General features: G+C 38.4%; 1 protein-coding gene across 5 annotated transcripts in view; it reads right to left on the bottom strand.

Annotated features, from left to right (window-relative positions):
* The window catches only part of trappc9 (trafficking protein particle complex subunit 9), a 231,322-nt gene that overhangs the window by 162,788 nt on the left and 47,502 nt on the right, over positions 1 to 21,032 (bottom strand). For all 5 annotated transcript variants that reach the window (XM_024798279.2, XM_024798280.2, XM_024798281.2 and 2 more), the window contains 4 exons: positions 18,223 to 18,308; positions 10,181 to 10,307; positions 9,867 to 9,999; positions 7,312 to 7,475 (listed from right to left, as the gene is read on the bottom strand). In XM_024798279.2, coding sequence (XP_024654047.2) covers positions 7,312 to 7,475; positions 9,867 to 9,999; positions 10,181 to 10,307; positions 18,223 to 18,308 — 510 coding nt within the window. The remainder of the gene's footprint in view (positions 1 to 7,311; positions 7,476 to 9,866; positions 10,000 to 10,180; positions 10,308 to 18,222; positions 18,309 to 21,032) is intronic.

The following is a 21,032-nucleotide window of genomic DNA, read 5'->3' as shown; positions in this document are numbered from 1 at the left end:
TAGAAGACTAAAGGGTTAAACCACTTACAGTGACTGGGGAAGAAGGGAGACCAGTTCCCTGTCCTTTACAGTCCATCGTCACATTAAATTTGTATGCAGAGATTTCTCAGGATTCTACCATCTGAGATTTTACACACTGCACATTTAAAAACAAGGATGCAAATAAATTACATGTGAAAACATCTGAGTTGACTGCTAAACTGTTAAATAATACAAGTTGAAGTGTACAATTCCTCATTATTAAATAGTGGGACATTAGTAGAAATCTTACCCAACCAGACTAAAAATACATAGTCGCTAAAATGTGGTCATTTCTTCTAGGGCTTGCCTTATTTAAGCCACACTACTTGAAGCTGCAGGGGTTTCACAAGTGACAGCAACAAAGAAGATGAAGTTACACAGAAAAGAAGTGGATGATCAACTGCACTGCAATCCAATTAGGGGGTAAGGTTGTATCATGCAGCCCACCAGGCTGTTCTTCCTCTGAGGCAGCATGTTTGTTTTGGCCTAACAGTCATTTTCTGACTAGAAAGCTTTAACAAAAGGCTTCATCAAATAACAGCGGGAGCTTGTTATTCAATATATGAATTCTCTCTACTCCAATACATGAAAATCATCTACATCTAGAATAAAATTTGAACAACTACCTACAAGTACAGCATTCCAAATGTAACATTACCCGCAAATATAAACTCAACATCTTAATTCAGAGCTTCTGTCCCTACAATCTACACAAATGTGCCACTTGAGTTAATTATTACACCTTAAGATGACCAAGTGTACCTTTTTTGGCTATAGATAGATAGATGTATATATCTACTAATTTTTACGCAACTTATTCAAGATTTAAAGATGCAATATGAGGCGAGAATTTAAATTTCACAAAATATTTAAAAAATAAAATTTGATAATTCGTTTTTAAAGCCTTCCCGTTTCCTTATTTGTTTGGGTTAAATGAGAAGCACATAAGTAATGCAGGAATCAGCACTGCCTAAGTTGGCTGCATTTGCAGGTTCAGATGTAAAAACAGATACAGCTTTGAGCCGTTTTTAACACTAGAGCAGTGCTATTGAAACACCAGTCCATTTTACAAGTGTATGTATAACTCGTAATAAAAATATATAAAATCCTTGATCTCAAGTTTGGACCTTTTTTAAAGGCTAAATTTGTAACGTAATGTACTTTATTTTCTAAGAATGTAGGAATACATTATTTATCAAGGCATCTACTGTATGTTCCAAAACAGATTAGATTCAGTGACTCTGACAAACTTGAGACACAAAGACGACATCTCTTTGTTGCTCTGCCCAAATCCTCTTGTTGCTTAGTGCACAGTTTCTTTTCCTTTCAGTGTCTGTGGTTGATTGACCGCAGCTGACAGGCTGCTTGTCAGCGTGACCTCCTGCCTATGGCACAATGCTGATGCATCTGGTTTATACAAGAGTTCACGGCTGTACAAAAACAGTATTCGGTATTTTATTATTACTCCAAAGATGAATGAGCATAGCAAATGTTTAATTTCACTTGGACTTTAGACAGTCTCAACTCACTCTTAGCCACGATAGGCTTCGGAAAACACTCGTTCAAACAAAAGATGAAACTTATCTGAGCAAACAGAAGTTTATTACAATTTGACCAAAGCAGATCAAATTAATTCATGCATTTGAGTCATTTTTGTACCACCTCTCTCCCTTCTCAGCTATTGCAGCTCTAAGAACAACCAATACAATACTATAATACTGTGTAGATTGGTAGAAAGAAAATCCATAAAAACTCAATAGTGCTTCTAGACTCAGTAGTACTCACTTCAAATGCACCAACTACCACAGACCTAAAGCAGAACACTGGAAAAATATCCAAATTAAACTACTACTACTGTAAAAATGTTTCCTGTTTGTAACTTCTATTCAAAAATTGTTCCTAGTAACAGTGCATCCTGAGTGCATTATTCAATAAGACCATTTAAACCGTTTCAACAGGCAGTATCATCACAGACAGCAAACCGAGAAGAGGTGGAGATAACTGCAGAGAGGGAGGTCTGGGCATCTCTGGTTAGACTGCTGCCCCTGTGACCTGGACCACGGTAGGCAGCGGAAATTGGATGGTAGCTTGCCTTTTAATGTACAGAGTGTGAGTGCATTAGCAACTCAGATTGAGATTTGATGCACAGCCCTATTTCAAGCGTTAAGAGTAATGTGTTGATCACAGCCAGTATTAAACAAAGCGACCATATCTGTGAATTAAAGTGACCATATCTTTAATGCATTTAAAAAGGATGCCTAGAAAGAAACTTTTATTTCCAGATGGTAACAAAAAAAGCCCTGCTTTCATGTGCATTTTCATGCATTTGATGGTTCACTGATATTGACTCTAAAAATTGGGGATACTGATGTGTCAGAAAGATTTATAAGTCCTATTGTTGAGAATCAGAGAATAAAACAGGAAAAGAAAAAAAAGAAGACAGGAAAAAGGCACTTGTGACTAATGATGACCTAAAAGCACTAAATAAGTTATACCATAACTACACTTTCAGGGGGGCTCAATGGATAAGTGCTACTGTTGTTGGTCTGACTACGAATACTGGTCCTTAGCAGACAAAAATTTAAAGGAAAAGAAAAAGAGAATCAGTTTGAATCAGAGGAATAAGAAGAACTGAAACTGGAGAAGATAAGCATTCAAAGAAGAGGAAGGACTTGAAAGGGCTGGATAAAGATAAAACAGCAAAGACTTAAAAACAAAAGAAGAACAGAAGATTTCTTTCACAAGGAATTTGAACAACAAAGGAGGAGAAGAGCTTTCTGCTGTATCTTCTTTGGACAATTAAGAAGTTTAAGTACTTAAAACAAAAACCTTTTTTATAGTTGGACCTTTTTCACATAAGGTCTTAAACACTGTAGCTCTGAAGAATTGTATAAGATAATAACACTCAGCATATAAAAAAAAAAAAAAGACCGGTTGTTGGATTTAATGATACTGCTCAAATCCTTGGGTAGAGTAATGATATTTCATCTGTGTCTTTGATATTATTGAGGCACTGGATGTTTCAAATTTGGACCCAGAATATTTATCACTTCTTCATCCAACTCTGAAAATAACATTCCCTGGGAGGCAACGCTATATTTGCAGCATAAAACAAACAAAACGGTACCACAGTTTTATTTCAAAGAGAATGCTTTGTTAACTAGAGAGACTACGTTGTTCCTTGGAGTCCAGCCAGCAGGGAGCTTGGATGTGTGAGATGCAACAAGCTTCTAAGAGGTAGACATCAGTGGATTACTGTGTTCAAATCTTGTAAGTCTTGTACCATTTACCATTGACCAGCAAATTACTATCTATCTTAAATCAAAAACTGGGCAGCGCTTTTATATAGAAGGCAAGAGTAAAGCGCAGCACCTCTCTCATCCTGCTGTCGCTGAGTTATAAATTCTACATCAGGACTGGACACCAAAGGCTTGTGCCATCTCTACACAATAGAGTCTTCAACATATGTGAAAGACCAAGAAAAGTCAGACTAGACTGACCGCATGAGTGTTAACCCTTGGGCAGAGGAGGCATGGAGCCTGTCATCACAGAATTTTGAAGCCATTTCAGAAAAGTCAGATCAGTTTCAGATAAAAGGAAACTGCTCCCAGCTTCTCCTCCTTCACTCATCGCTGCGTGATTAAACTCCCACTGATACCACAGGGAGTCAGAGTGTTTTATAAAAATAAAAAAAAAGCTTCAAGAAATCTTTCCTTCATTTTAAATGTCTGTATTTCTGAGGCTAAACTGAGGATATACAAAGGTATTTTCTTGGCAGGATCTACTTTAGTATGTGGGGAAGAAAGGTGTTTTTGTCAGAATTAACAAGTGAAAATGTCAACAGACTTCTGTCTGCATCTGAAAAAAGAAAAATGTAAAATTGAATTTACATAGCGACACAGGAGAGAGTAATAGAAGCAACATTTTAAAAGCTATGATAAGTTTTGCTCTTGGTAGTGTTGAATAATTTAGGGTACTCGTTATAAATTAAAATAGTTTACAGCAAGAATAACTGGAGTAGCATTTTACCAGTGGAGACAGCTCCGAGTAAAGAAATCAATAATGATTTTAAATATGGTCAAGTGACACTGGTTTCTCATAAACTGGAATGCTTCCAGCTATTAATGCTAATGCAGTGGTTCAGTGTCAGAAAACGAAGCACTTGGAAATAACCCACAATAACCGGCGTCATTATTTTTACGTTTTGTCCAATAAAAATTTGCCAGTATTTAGACTTAATGGCAGTTACTTTACAATAATATGTGATAAGCATTTCACTACGTACCAAGGTGTTTTCTAAACCAATGTGCCACATTTAGAATCACCAGTTAACAAAAAAAGCCTGCCTTTGTATTGTGGGAGGACGCACCAAAGCCACAGAAAGGACCCAGCCAACCCGCGGACCTGAACAGTGGTAGCCACTGCACCACCAAATTCTCAGGACACACACTGGCTTTCATGTTTTGTTTACTACAGAGAAAACTTTCCGAACACTGTCACCTGGAGATGGAATTTTGAGTCAGATTTTGAACTTGTATAGCTTAGAACAAACACGCACACACAGTATATATATATATACACATTACCAGTCAAAAGTTTGGACCTTCTCATTTAATGTTTTTTCTTTATTTTTGCTACTTTCTACATTGTAGCTATATACTGAAGACATCGGATAACATAAAGCAAAATCTCTGGAATTATGTAGCAAAGAAAAAATTGGATGAATAACTCTAAATATGTCTTGCATTTTAGATTCCTCAAAGTAGCCACCCTTTGCTTTGTGCAATTTATTGCTTTCTAAATGGGTTTGGGACCATCAGGTGTGTTGTGCAGAAGTCAGGTTGATACACAGCTGGCAGCCCTATTTAACAACTGTTAGAATTCATATTATGGCAAAAACCAATCCGCTAAGTAAAGAGAAACGACTTTAAGCACTGAAAGTCAAGGAAATCTCACATTAACGGCACCTCGGATCAGAGCCCAAATAGATGCCACACAGAGTTCCAGTTCAGACACATCTCTACATCAACTGTTCAGGAGACTGCGTGCATGGTCCCCGCCGTGCATGGAGGAGGTGATCAACAAGTGCTCAACATCTGTGGGAACTCCAAGACTGTTGGAAAACCATTTCAGGTGACTACCTCATGAAGCTCATTAAGAGAATACCAATAGTGTGCAACAAAGGAAATCTCAAAGGGGGGCTATTTTGAAGAATCTAAAATACTAAACATGTTTTGATTTATTTTCACATTTTGTTTACTACAGGTTTATCCAACTTTAACAGCTAGCATATATTCTTTCTTGCTGAAAGAATAACAAAAATCACTGATGACTCGCTTTTAAATGAGAGCAGGTACACGGCTTCTGCACAAAGACGTAAACACAAAGCGCAGACCCGCAGATCAGAATCAGTGAGATGTCGCCTTTCTCACCCGACGGCACGGACACGGTCGGGGCTGAAAGCAGACAGCTCGCTGATTCTGATGTTTCGGCGGGTCCGCACTTTGTGTTCACACCCTTTTTTCGCTGATTCTAAATCTGTTAGTTTTATCTCTCTCCAAACAATATTGACCGAACGAGCAGCAAACGAAGATCCAAACTACGCTTCACATAAACATCGTCATGGACTCCCTCTGACTTTTGCTGTTTTGCTTCCACCAATTAAATCACACTTCATGCACAGCTCTCTCTCTCTCTCTCTCTGTACTTCAAGAACAGTTTCCCGTCTATCCCCGAAATCTGTTTTCTGCATTATTCGCTTGCTTGTTACGCACAAGACTACAGTTATTTACAGCGCTGTCGGACAATGTTTTTTTTTTTTTTCCTTTTACTTACTTCCGAAAAGAAAACCTAACTTCTGCCGTTCAATACTGAACAAATTTAAACTTTTTAAAATTGTACAAAATGCAAAACGCTTAGTCGTGTCTCTGATAAAACCGCTGTAACTTCAGAGGTAATGTTCATAAGTTGATTAATGGTTTTCTTTCGTTTGTGATCTACTGCAGAATATTTTTGTAAAACCCCAGGCCAGGAAAATCACCTTCATGTTTTTCTGTGTTTTATCTTCAGCTACTTTGACACAAAAGCATCTGCTGTGACGCTCACACCTTTGATAAAGTCTGGAAAGTGTCAGCTTCCTTTTTATAGATACAAAAATATGTAAATGTATTGATCTGAATTATAATATTTCTGACTGTCTGAGGCAAAATTTCCCAGATTCAAATCGAATTGAATCGAATCGTGGATCGAATCGATTCTAGAAATCAGTGACGATACCCAGACCTACTAACGAGACAAAGGAAGCAAAACCAGACAGATTAACATAAGACATGGAGCTTCAAAGTAAAACAGGAAACATAACACAGAGACACAGACTTGACATGGGGATACAGCAGACATGGGAGACAGCAACTATGGATCACAGACAGAAAACCAGAAGACAAACAAACAAAACCCACACAGAGAACCTACAATTAAAATAATCCAATAACCCGTAAGACAAAGAAATCTAGAATATAAAGAAACAAACAAAATCAAAGAACCAAAAACACGAAACACTGGGTCGACGACCCAGGCACCTTAACAGGTGACTTACTAAAGCAAAAGCTTGACAATGTTAAAGCAAAGCTGTTTAAAGGACACCCATTGTAGAGTTAATGACAGCTGGTTCCACTCTGATTTAAACAAAAAAGTAACAGCAGGAGACTTTACATTTGCAGCTGCACAGATACTAAAATATACCATCGACAGTTAAGTAAAATAAAAGTTACTTCAACACTGTGCAAACTGGAGTAAATGCCAGACAACTTTGTTTTTCAAAAGAATAAATAAATTGCCTCCTTTTTCCACACAGACAATTAAAGGAGAACAAAAGCCAGCGAGTGACAGAGAAACAGAGTGAGGGGGACTGCAGAGATCAGACGGCCTGAGCAGGTGTTGAACAAAGAGACAGAACACAGACTGGAAAGCCACAAGAGCATGAAAGGTCCCCATGCACATACAACAAGGTAGCGACCCCTGCAGCACTGTGGACAAGCAGGCTGCAGGAGGCTGGAGCAAAAACTAAGTGGACAGTAAAGTCCATCAAAGCCTATTGCAACTACAACACAGATAAGACACTCAATGCACTCTGATTGTTTTAGCACATTTTTTTTCAATCCACATTTTCTTCTGCAATCCTACTGTGTTTTGAACTTTCACAATTTCGGTTGTAAATCTAAATCGAGAGCTAGAAAATTGAACAAAAAGGTATAATAAACAGACTTGGCTCATCTTGCTGAGGGTGCTTACCTTTGGTGCTGACAATCTTAGAAGTGAGCTCCAAAGTCTCTATGTCCTCAGATCCAATGTTCTCTAAGGTGATGGTCAACTGCTGCGTCTCTCCGTTGAACAGCTGGACAGACACGGAGCTAGACAGCTCTTCTTTGGACATGGGGTGAGGTGTGTAGGCTGACCTGTAGGTAGGTTCAGAGAAACACATGGCCATTATAACTAATCACAGATTAGGTGAATAGCCTTGAAATACAATCATATATGCATCATGTGGTATGTAGAAGTCTTGAGCCACCCCCCCCCCCCATTTTATTCAAAAGAGAGTTTAAGGTGCTGCTTCTCAGGATAGATGAAGGTGTGTGTGTCTCCTCATATATTATGTTAGCCTAGCAGCTAGCCACGACATAGATAATTATTTCAACCTGTCCTATTTCACTAAGCTTTCAAACACTGCTGCTATTTAGCTTTACATCTTAATTTACAACCAAAGTTAAAGCAGTGCTCTATCTTGCTGGAAATGGTATATGATCTTTAGATGTCAAATTAACTAGCTAACTTACAGCCAACATCTGACCTTTCTAAACCTCATAAATCTTCATTTTCATGGAAGCCTGAACTTTAAACTTTATTGTAGCATGTCTGAGAACAACCACACCGATCATTTTATTGAAGCTGTAAGATTAACTTGGAGCCTTTTCAGTGATGCTTCAGCATTCATTTGCACTGAATGAGCATCCATCCATTCTCTTCTGCGTATCCAATTCAGGGTCACGGGGGGGGGCTGGAGCCTATTCCAGCTGCCTTAGGGCAGGAGGGGTACACCCTGGCTAACACAGGGACAGACAACTATTTGCAGTCGCATTCATACCTGTGGGCAATTTAGAATTATCACCTAACCCCACTAAATACATGTCTGTAGTGGGAGGAGGCCAAAGCACCTGGGGAGAACATGCAAACCCCACACAGAAAGACCCTGAGGCCAGATGGTGGGAACTGAACTCAGGACCGTCTTGCAGGCAACAACACTAACCCGCTCCTGCCACATTTGGACTCAGAAATATTATTTTTAATGACATGGGGCATGCCAGCAAAAGATTCAGTCTCCAAACTAGAATTTCAATGTTCTAAAATATTAAAACTACAAATTTTGAGTTAATGTTTAGAATTCAAATGGTATAAATGTGAAAAGTGGAGCCTTAGATACTGGCGTTTAGTGCTGTAGGCAAAAAAAGTCTGTGAGGCACCCTATAGAGACTCTCAGAGCTTTGAAGTCAAAACTCAAGGTCTACCTGTGCATCCTGTGAGAACACCACACACTAGAGCCAAATATTACACTTCTGTTCGAGTAGACACACGAACTATATTCCAGCATTAGAGAATAAAAAGATTTTCCACATCAAAAGCTGATGAGTGCTGTACTTACACAGGCATGACCTAAATAGTGAATTTTAAAGCAGCTTTCCTGTCAGAATGATTTACAAAAGTCCAGACGGCGTGCATTACCTGCTATTTACTGGTAGAAATCTTACCACGTGACTTCTACTTTCATTTCTCAAATAACACACAATCTTGGGCTATAATGTGGTTCATGACCTGGGTTTAAAATAAGATTTACACTGTTGATTTCTTTGAAGTGTTTCTGTTCTCACCACAGGATCCCAATATGCTTGCTATGATATAACTTTGGTTTGTAATTGGTATGACCTTAAGACCACTCAGCCACAAAGCGATCCCTTTTTCATAGCTATACTTGAACACAAACATTTCATGAAATAAACACAAATACTAACACAGGCAACTTTTACATAATGGTGTAAACCTGAAACCTGCACATGCACTCGAGGGCAAACTGCATCACGTTGGCCAAAAACACACTACTCAAAATGTTAACTTTTCTTACTTTTGGGCGTAAAAACTATGAGTAGAGAGGAGTCTGTGAGTGGTACAACAGTCGCACATTTGTCATTGTTTTGGCTCTGTACCTCAGCACAATGGATGTGCAATGAAACAATGACCATAAAGCTAAAGTGCTGACTTTAAGCTTTAAAGGTGTTTGAGGGTGTTCACATCAATCATGGGTGAACAAAGCAAGACTCTTTGCCCTTCCTATGTTTTTATGGGAAAATGTTCTTGTCTGTTGACGCAGTCTAACACTTCAATTTACTTTACTAAAGATAAAAATGAGGCCAAAAGGCCAACGCTAGTAGAGAGAAACCACAAAGCATAACATGATTTTCAGTGGTTAAATAATTTACCAAGTAGTTATGAAATACTTTAGCCTTTTGCTGTGGGCATCAAAATGTTGTATTAAATATATGTAACCCAGTCTAGCTAATTTGGCTGCCAGCTAATGTAATTAGTGTTGAAGTGTTATCTTTGTTAAACAGGTGTTGTGAACCACATATAAACCTTTCGTCACCCAATTTGGCAAAGCAAGGCTTACCCAGTGTTTACCCCTGGCCTACTGAGACCTGTGACATTATCAGCATAGCAACACAGTCAGATCTTTTCTACACTGACTGTTAGTGAACAATTAGTGTCATAGCAAAGACAGCGTGCAGAGAGTTCCTGACCGTGGCAGTGACGTCTGGAGCTGGAGGCGAGGAAGAGCGGGAATGACCTCCACTAAACAGCCGCTAGTCTTCACACCAGGCAGGCCATCCAGCAGGCAATCACTGGTTACACCAAACACTGACGTGTGGTAACCTGGGTTCAAATAGAAAATAGAATCTTTAGTGGATGAAATTACTGGAGTGGAATGGTGAACCACTGACCTTTAAAAAGGAGTCTGACTCAAAAGTGTGTGCAAAAACACAAGCTAATCTTTCCAGCTAATTATTATGTGCAACAATCCAAGTAATGAAAAAATCTTTTCAGCCACACTGACCGTTGACAGTAATGTTCCCGGCTGTACGTGGGACGCCAACCAGAGTAACAGGGTACAGGCCAGACTCGGCAGGCAGAGACAGCGCTGCAGGCAGAGATTCAAATTCTACTCCAGAGGTCAGCAAACCCTGAATGCAACACACAAAAGGAGTAGGAATGACCAAGATGTAATGCAGAAATCACAATCAGCAAAAGCCACTGTGCCAAAACCAAGGAAAACTGACTGCAAAACCAGTCTCTCATCTTTTGGCCCAACACGGTTCCTCATTTGTTTTCCTTTTGAAAAAGCAGAGTGAGGTGCAGCAGATCAATTTTCCAACACCAATTCCGTGTGAAGTATCTCTCAAAACATTTCAAATGATCCATCATCTTAATCTATCCACGATGTCCTGAAGATTAAATTTCTGGCGGAATGAGATGGCCATTTCCATGGAAGAAAATCATTCTCTGTGGGAAATGACCATTTGAGCCATGTATGCCTGAGAGGTGAATGAAAATAAGTCCTACTGATGACAACACAGAAGGAAGGGGGATCAAAAAGGTTTCAAATTCAGCTGGCCAAATCCAGATATTATAGAGAGCAGCAGATTCTGTTCAAGTGTTTTTTATGCATTACAAAATCTTGCACTGGCCGTCCAAAGGGTAACTTTGAACCGTTAAATCAAAGTGTCTGAACTAAATTGAAATCAACTGTAAGATGTTGGTGATGTGAAGAATAGCTCAGATAATATTTCTGGTTTATTACACCTACAGCTAAGCCATAGATATCAAAATGATTATTTTGAAGTGTGACAGGTCAAAAAATAAATTATGATAAATTGCTGAAGGTAACGTTAACATTAAGACCTTATAAAAGGTGAAAATCTTGTAGAAATTAATTGGATCTTATATGTGAAAGAAAGAAATTGAAAAGTCCCAAAAAAAACATATTAAAAAAACAGACATTGAAAACAGACATTAAAAAAATTGAAAATCTCTCTCGCAAAACATCTCACTACTTTTAAAATTAGATCAATTCTGTCTCAGAATGATGCTGAGAAACCACTTCATGAATTCATCACTTCCGAACTGGTCCATTGTAATTCATTATGAGGCTGTTCTAAATCTCTCCACTCACTACAGTGGGAGTACCATCAAGGACTAGGAAGAGAGACCATATTTTCCCCACATTAGCTTCTCTCCACTGACCCAATTAAATCCAAAACTGAGTTTAAAATCCTTCTCCTCACATTCAAAGTCTTCAGAAACATCAGGCTCAATCAAATCTTAAAGACTTTTTAAGTATAGTATTCATATTGTCCAAAAACGCATATCACTTTCAGGCTGCAGGCTTACTTCTGGGTCCTAGAGGACAAGAAAGAAACAGTGGTGAACCAGTGACAGGGTCATGGGCAGGCAAGCCTCGCTGATGCACAGCGAAGGCTGATTGACCTCAGTGGTCCAATCTAACTGATGAGCTGCTGTAGCTGAAACTGCTGAAAAAGTTTGTTGACTCTGATAGAAAGGAGTCAGAATACACAGAGCATCAGAGTTTGTTGCACAGCTGCAGACCGGTCAGGGTGCCCATGCTGATCTCCATCCACCACCCAAACTGCCACGTACCATCTACCCAAGTATCGTTGCAGACCATTCACACCCTTTCATGGAAACTGATGACAGTGGTGTGTTTTTAGCAGGATAATGCGCCCTACCACAAAACAAAAACTGTTCATAAATCATCTGAGGAGCACAACAATGGGTTTTAGGCGTTGATCTCCAAATTCTCTGTGTCTCATTCCAATCCAGAATCTGTGGGATGTGCTGGACAAACAAGTCTGCTGCATGGTGCCCCCATCTCATAACTTGCAGGACTTAAAGGATCTAAAGTTAATATCTTGGTGTCAGATACCACATTACACCTTCAGCACTGCTTCAGGAGTCTAGCAGAGTCCTCAACAGGTCAGGGCTGTTTAGGCAGCAAAAAAGGGACCGATACAATATTAGTCAGGTTGTCATAATATTATACCTGATCAGTGTATATGCTGCAGCATATCATTAGTGTTTCGTTCTGTCTCCTTATGCTATCGTTGGTTGTTTTCTCTTTCCCCAAACCCCGAACCTCTCACACCAAATGCATCTCTCTGAGCCTGGTTCTGCTAGAGAATTATTCCTATGAAGGGGAGTTTTTCCTGCCCACCATCGCAAAGTGTTTGCACAAAGGGGCTCCACTGATTGTTGGTTTTTCTCCCCTATACTGCAGGGTCTTTACCTTAAAATATAAAGCACCTTTATGCAGCTGTCATTGTGATTTCTTGCTATATTGTTGACCTGAAATGAACTGAAATGACTTGAAAAACACTAAAAATGAGTCATCACTCAACATTGTAGTCCATAGTGACATCTACCACCAGGTACTAAATGTAATTGCACTAGAAAAAGAATACATGTATCATGGAACATCAATTAAATCAGGCTAGATACTAAAATCCTTATTTGAGAGATTCAGTGAAAAACCTACTACACACTTACTGCCACAGTAAAGACAGTAACTTCATGACTGTTCTGGGGGACAGACATTGATCTAAGCAATAAGAAGAATCAAATCAAATCAAATCACTTTTTATTGTCACATCAAGAATGTGGGGAAGAAACGTTTCGTCACTCAACCAAGTGACTTCTTTGATTTGGAGCAACACACTTTTTGAATTACACCATCAGCTGATACAGAGGTCGTTCAAATGACTGTGATGAATGGCTATGGATAATTGTTGGATTCTGACCCCTTACCAGTCTGTACCGCATACTGGGCATCCAGCTGAACACTTCTGTTTGAGCTCCGCTTCCACAAGGACAGATACAGAAACGTTTTACCACCTCAAGACTTTTTATAACATTTTGTAAAACCTTCCAAGGTATTTTGTTTTGTGATATTTTATTTATTCTACTGCATTAAGATGTTTTTTAAGTTTTGGCTGGTGTAACACAGTAATATGCCAACGTTTAGGATAAGTTCTTATCTCATTTGGTAACACTATGAAGTAATGGATCTGTGACTCAAATTTCTTTGATCAAATGTCTCGATGGCGACAATACTGCTGTCAGGATTAGAAGATTATTCTGTCTTTATCCTTAATGCATTGGAAAACATGTCTGATCTGAATTAGTTCATGATGTTTTCTTGAAAACAAAGAAAATCCTTTCAAATTATTCCCATTTCATTTTCAATTTTACATGTTTTTAAAGATCTTGTGATTGTGAAGAACCCTTAATTTGTTTCCCCACTTTTACTATTTTTTTTATCAAATTAAATTTCTGTTGGAATAATTTTGCTAGCAAACAAGCCAAACAAATCACGTAACTTTTTGGCACTTATTAGCAATCTCAGCAGCCTGTACTACCTGGTGGTGATCACAACAGGATGTGAAATTAACTGTCTGTAGGAGTCTGAAGGGAAAAATCCCAGCTTGTGCCCACTTGGCTGGAGTGGAAGAAAAAAATCCTCTAAGTTTCAATTCTAGTCAGTAAATCTGTGGCTTTCAAATTTTCTTATAAATGCTTAATCATGTCCCCTCGAGTGACTATTTACATTCCCAGTACACTCAGCCTTGTTTAACAAGGCAGACTGAGGTGACGTAATGACTGCATCAATCCCTAAAAGCAGACACTACCTCACTAGAGAGAAGGCTGCCTAAGAGCTGAGGCTCTGAGGTGCCACCGCTGTGATTTAAGCGCTTACTGCTTTCACTTCATGACATTACAAGCTTTTTTTAATAGCAGAAGCATCAGTGAAAAGCTACTCGAAACAGCTGATCTGTTTTCTGCCTTTAAAAGGTTCATTAGCTTGTTTCATTAACAATAAGAAACCAGGTGAAGCAAAGTGAGCAGCACTGTTTGAGTTTTACTAACAGAATGCACTTATCCCTTTGATTTGTCTCATGTCACTATAGCATGAATATTATTTGTGATTACTTTGGCAACAACAAACGTTTTATAACAAAAGCCAGACAGCAGACATTTCTATTAAATTTCCTTTTTTTTTTCCTGAAGAAAATGATTAGTCCATATTTATTATAACTATCTGGGCTGACCTGAGTAAATGAAAGAGGAAATAAAAATCAAAGAGTCATTTTAACAGAAAGCAAACAGATACCCCAACTTGTTTGTTGAAAGTATGAAAGAAGCATCTGATGGTGACCCCTCTGAAAATGAAAAGCTGGCGGTTGTAGTAAAAAGCACCACTTTAACGGAAAATCGATAAAGCACAAAGCAAAGCTGTGTGTTAGCGCTGAAGTCGTGTGGTGACTCAGAAGGAGAGGCTGCCTTGCCAAACTAAAGGGTCACCTTGATGAGAGAAGAAGGAAAAGTGACCCTGTGTGTTTGTGTGTTTCAGAGAGCTGGTTTTGTACAGTGGATAAATGGTTGTTCTAGTGTACCGGCAGTCACTTTGTCTGGGTTACAGGGGCGCTCTTGGCAGCTTACGTCATTCTGTCTGTCTACCAGCGTGACTCTACAACACCACCTAAGGTTCCCAGCTGCCATGGAGATGTGAAAGCTTCAGTCTCCATCTGTGAACTGATAGGTGGGGAGGAGATGGTGGCATATCTGACCTTGTCTGTGTGACAAATTCACCTTACAACATACTGGCATAGTAGCATCTTAAACCTCTTCCCTTGGGCTTTGCACAGGTTTTTGACATTATAGGGTAGGTAAACACAGGTGTTACCAATCACATTAATGCAGAACCCTAATTAATATGATTAGTAACAACTGTGTTTACCTAATATTTCATGTTAGACCTAATGGCTCAACACAGCTGCTTAACCATTTATTGAAAAAGTAAAATAAGCACTTACAAGACATTTTTGACACTTCTATAAATAAACCGAAAACAGTGTTAAACAATGAATTTAGCCAGGTATCATTATGCAACAGTAGTTTGCGGCAGGTAATTTCAAATGCAGAGTTTCTGAGCTCAACAAACATAACCAAACACACAAACTGTTTATGTGCAGTTTGTCTCATAGTGTGCTGCTTAGCTAAAGCTACAGCAGCTCGTCTGTTGGCTCGGAGTACATGGGCCTGCCTTCGCTCCCCATGTGCATTTGCATTTGCTGCCCATGATCTGTGTCTGGTTTACCTCTATTTCTTTCTTGGACCACTTTTGACAGACACTGACCACTGCCCATTTTTTCTGCATTCAACACAACCCTCTGAGGACAAAAGTTTTAGTTTAACTTGAATATATCCCACCCACTAACAGGGACCACGATATAAATTGTGATGGCTGCATGCAACCACACAATTGAAATACTTAGATAATACTCATTTGATCTTTTTGTCTTATGTTTACATTATGCTCTAAAGCTTCTGTGATCATAAGTTAACTAATTTGATATTTTGAGTTTACCTGTAATGCATGACAGCACTAGGCTATAGTCCAAATGGTGGCATAGACTTTGCTTTGCATTGTTTGTTATTTTATATAGGTATATGTTATATTAATTATATTTCTGCTCTTTCTGAGTTACCTGATCTCTGCTCCAGTCCTTCCTGGTTTGGCTGAAAGTGGAGGCTGAGGGTGGAGCTGGTTTAAATGCAGAAGCCAATAAAATGGACTGAACCATCTATTGTGATCATGTAGGGGGAATGGGGTTCTTCTTGAATGATGGTTAGCTGTTATCTCTCTAGTTTTCACCTTTGGTGTATATAGTGGTTTGTTCATTTGCTATATAACTGGAGCTGTTTCTCATTTGGGCAGGTCAGTTTGTTATGTTTTTGTTAAGTGACTTTTGAGTAGCGTTCTGTTAAGTTAACCTCTTTTATGGGACCACTTGGTTCTTAAAAAGTTTATTTTTGTTATTTTGAATTTTTGCAATCATCTTGTCATTTTTGGGGTATAATAAAACCCATTTTTTCAAAGATTACATTTGTGTCTGTTCCTGGCTGCTTGGTTCATGACATAAATATATAATAACAACTAGGCTTCTTGGCACATGATGATTTGGTATTGCACTGCAGTATACAGTGGATGAAATATACAGTTCAGATTTCAAACAGCACTACAAAATAACCAACGCACAATAGCACACCATAAAGTGAACACTGAGTGGTCAGTTCAAACACAATACATAGTACTTAGTGTGTACAAAAACACTCATGCTATTAAAATTATTGTGCTTGTTTGACTCTAAGCACACAATTTAACCCACAAATTCTGACTGAAACTGTGACTTTTTTTTCCTCCTTTGTTCTTTCAGTTTATCTTTGATATACCATCATTATACTTCACTGAGGAGGTTTGAGGGTTTAAGAATCATCTGTTGGATGATAACATAAATGTGTATAATGTTTTCTCATATTCCAGAGTGATGCTGTCTTTCCAGATATTTGAATATGGATTCCTCCTGGAATCAGCAGAAAGACAAAATAATCTTTTTTTTTTTTCATATGTTTTTTTTTTTTACAAATGCACACAACTTTGCATTTACTGTGAAAGATTATATAAAACTGGGGGCAACAAGAAATGTTGTAGTTCAGCCACCAAATGTTAATGATCTCTAACTTTAAAGTTTTTAAAGAATGAACTGAAGAAGCCTCTTGGATGAAAGGTGAAATGTCTTCAAATAGCTTGAAGAGTCCAGTCACCTTCTGTCATTATTAAAAGCCTACACAGACTTAAAGATGCTGATTTAGTTTAGTTTAGTTTTTTTCAGAAAGTCAACAGTATGGTATATCTTAAAAGTCGGTGTAGAGAAATGATATTTCTCGGACAAATATTTGGCTTGTTACACATAGAAATGCAAATTTGGGGACAAGTGGACTGTGACTATTCCTTGAGTTACCAGATGTTCCAAACTGCAGGTTGTCTGCGTCTCCTGTAACAGCATGTGCCATTATGTGTTGATGCAGCATGGCTAAATCAACCAGCAAGACTTGTCCAAGTCTGTTTGGCACCAGCTCTGAGATGGCCTCCGCAATTAGGAGTCCACTGTCACTGCTTACGCTCTGTCACAAAACTTTCACGGTAATTTGTTCTCGACTTTCCAAATAATTAAAGCAACATCACTTTTGACATGTAATGCATTGTGTACACTCCTGTATGCCACTGCTATCTAACAGCATAAAGCAAGGCTTTCCCCTGCTGGCCTTTTATCGAGCCTTGGGATTGCTTTGCATTTCAAGGAGGTCCCACATCACTGCATTCATAAACAGAGACAGCAATGAGCAGGAAGAAAAGCAATTTATTGGGAAATGTTTTCCACCCCTTGGCTTAATAAAGTGGCTTAACATGTGTGCATGAAAAAAAAAAGCAAGAGTGACAACGTTTGTAAGTTAGAAATGGATGTTGAAGACGTAGAGATCTATGCATGAGCTGGAGATACATTGACTATTAAATATTAAAATGGTTAAAATGGTCTCTTTTAAAGTAGAAATGAAACACTAGACGTCTGTATAAAGACATCATGGTGTGTTGCTCTCTAAAATGTACACATATTTAACGCTGCCTGTGAAGCTGCATTTAAGAAATAAGTGCCTAAAGTTAGACTTACATCAGTTTAAGCACTATTAGCATCAACCAGCCAATAAACACAATAATTGGCAGGTTGACTGTGCTGGTTGGTTAAAACCTTGAGCACTGAGTTCTTAAATCCAGCTTCACAGGCAGCGTTAAATATGTGTACGTTTTAGAGAGTATGGCTCTATAGTGTAAATTAGCCTTTATATATGATATGTGTTTCATGTCCACTTTAAAATATTTTTTCCTCTCAGTACAGAAAAGGAAAGGCAACGGCCGACCTCTGAAAGGATGGTGAATAAAGCAATACAAGCATCACGAGATGGATCTCTCACTGGAGGAAGAAGAGCTCTCACAATCAAATGCAATCATTCCCAAACTCACTGTCAGAAAAAAGAAAGATTTTAAGGTAGGATAACTAAGCAAACAAGAATAACTGAAAACCAGTGTTATTAAGAACTTATTACTATAGCAACTACTTTCTGTGCTTTGATATTTACCATGATTATGGTGCACTTGTTAAGGTTAAGAGTCATAAATCGACCTACCATGTTTTCTACACGCAGTTCATAAGGCATTGGGTTGTAGACCATGAGCTGCACTTCACAAACATCCCCTTGAACCCACTGGAAATCTAGAGAAAGATGGACATAAAAACATTAGATTTTAGTGGTATTAAAACCCAGGTGCAATTAATGGTAAAATCCACCATAACACTATGACGCCATTCATGACCAAAGGCAACAATCACTGTTTAAAAAAAACAAACAAACAACCAAGACTTTTCCATTCCTGCTTGATATACGTTTTCAGCTGTTCAATCAGTTTGTTGCATCTTTTTCTTTCATTACCAAACAGGAAGTTAATTAAAGAAAAACGTCCTGGATTTTTCAGCTAAGCAGTGATGATGTATACAATGCCACACAAAACGTATATCACTTTTTTGATTAGATGACAGATTACAAAAGGAACTTGTTTTCTTTTTGTATGCTGTTAAAACCTGTGATTCCCCAACAGTAAGCAATCTGTGCCTAAAACTAGCTTGTACGCATTTGCTTGGATCTAATGGTTCAACTAATTTCCATGACCTCTCAGTAAAAGGGGGAGAAAACCTGTAAGAGGCTGACAATCAGTCACACTAACCATGACAAATGGGCAACAGCTACGCACTGACACATTCCAATAGACAAGAAACAGGACAGAGCAGAAGAGCAGATCCTCTTGTTGAGCTTGTAACACACACCTTTAAGTGTACAAGGGCCCAGAGTGACTCTAAAAAGGCTGTAAATTTGATTCCTGTGGTCGTCAAAGCGGCACAGATTTCCTGTTCTTCCCTTGACCTTCTGAGTGACCAGTGATGCTCCAACCACACTTCTATATTTTCAAACATAATGATAGCGAGTTTGATAAACTACAATTTTGCAAATATTGACAGTATAAACTTTAATTCATAGGTTTCCATTTCTAAAAGCAATGAATTCTGTTTATTTACTGGTTTGTGAGTTATCAACACCATTCTGATGGTTACTTAAGCTGCAAGTAGGGCTCGCAAAATCGCTAGCCCGACGTCCCGGAGCTAGCGATATCTCCGGTCGGGCGACCAAAATCTATCTCAGCCCCGCCCGTCGGGCTATATGATAACCCAATGTTTCAAAAGCTTTGGTAATGCTTGTACTGTGTGGCACAGCTATAAGCATCAACTGAATGGCTATTATGAAGCCATCATTATGAAAATGATGTTTACAATACTTAACATGAAGCACTAAACTCAATAACTTGAGTTTATTATATAATATTACACTACAGAATATTTCTAATTAACTAGGCAGCCTGTTCTCTTGATGATACTTTAATTCTGAGGTCAAGTTGAAAGAAAGGCAGTTGTGAAATGTAAAAATGAGGTGAGAGGTCAATTATGACATTAAATTTCAATGCAAACTATAATGTCATATTTAGAATCCCCATATAGCATTCCTCTATATACCTCAATGTTATATAAACAATAGCAGTAAGAAACAGCATGTAGCATTATTATAATTTTGACCTTTTTATTAGTCTATTGACTTTAAAGTAGACTTTAAAGGAGAGGTCAGAGGTAAACATCAAATCCAAGTGTTTTTAGAGAACTTTCTATATTCTGACAACATGCACCACACTAGGAATCATAGTTTTAAAGTTACAAGGCTTTTTGTCAGCAACCAATCAGTCAACCAATAAATCATTAAGTCCTTGGTGGAGGTAATAATGGACAATGATGTTGCAAATGGGCTAATGTCAGAGGAAATTTAGGTCATTTTTTTCAAATCAATATTATGATTAAATTTAATCTGACTTGCTAGCATATTTTGACATGAATCCATATGGCACAAATACGAATGACAAACAGGTCGCAGGACAACGGCACGGCTGGAATGGGTACCTGTCAGGTCCAACATTAACTGGATATGTTTAGCATTGACCACAATAATTTGCTAAGTTATGATGATTTATGAGTGAGAGCAGTCTTCCCGTTGCTGCAACATACACAAGTATCTCTGAGATACCAGCAGCTTTGACTAGACTACAGTATTTGAAAATCCTACCTCAGACCCTGGCAGGAAAAGGGATTTATGGAAGGCAAACTGCAGCCATGCACCCTGGGAAATTAAGCTAGTCAAAAGAAAGATATCTATAATATGAATGTCTGGAAAGTCCCACACAACCTCAGGTCTGGCTCACAGGCATACTCTTATAGCCAGCCAATTAAGTGTGAAATACACCTCAGAAAACAGGGGAAAAAAAGTGGATTGCTTCCATCTTATTTGTGTTGCTTCAGTCTTAGCTCCTCAAGTGACCATTGATATTCAGCACATATCTACAAAGACTTCATCTCTTTCAAAACTCTTTTTACTTCCCACCTCAGCTGCTTATAATGAAGTACAAATACTTCATATTACTGTACTGAAGTAGAGTTTTTAGGCATCTGTACTTTTCTTAAGTATTTATTTTTGTCAACTTTCTACTTTAACTCCCTACATTTTTAAACACATTTGTGCTTTTTACTCATTACATTTTCAAAACAGATTTACTTGAGGGAAAGTTTTATTTCATTTTAATATTACTCTTATTACTCTTTCTGGGTCGCAAAATAAACTTTTAGCATATTTTCAGGCGAGAACGTGGGTGTGTAAACTTCAAATGTAGCTGAGCCGACGAGAACAGCGAACTCCCGGCACATCCTTTTCAAACCCCCGCGGTCTTTCGCTACTCAGGTTAAACATGATAAGTCACTTAGATAACCTCAAAATGTTATTGTTTGACGTTTTTCAGTTTATTAGCTCCTGAGTAAATCGCTGTGGCTGAGATTAAAGTTATTAGA

The sequence above is a fragment of the Maylandia zebra genome, linkage group LG22 (assembly GCF_041146795.1).
Source record: "Maylandia zebra isolate NMK-2024a linkage group LG22, Mzebra_GT3a, whole genome shotgun sequence".
Taxonomy (NCBI): domain Eukaryota; kingdom Metazoa; phylum Chordata; class Actinopteri; order Cichliformes; family Cichlidae; genus Maylandia; species Maylandia zebra.
Note: the sequence above shows the minus strand (reverse complement) of the source record. Positions and strands in the feature narration are given on the sequence as shown.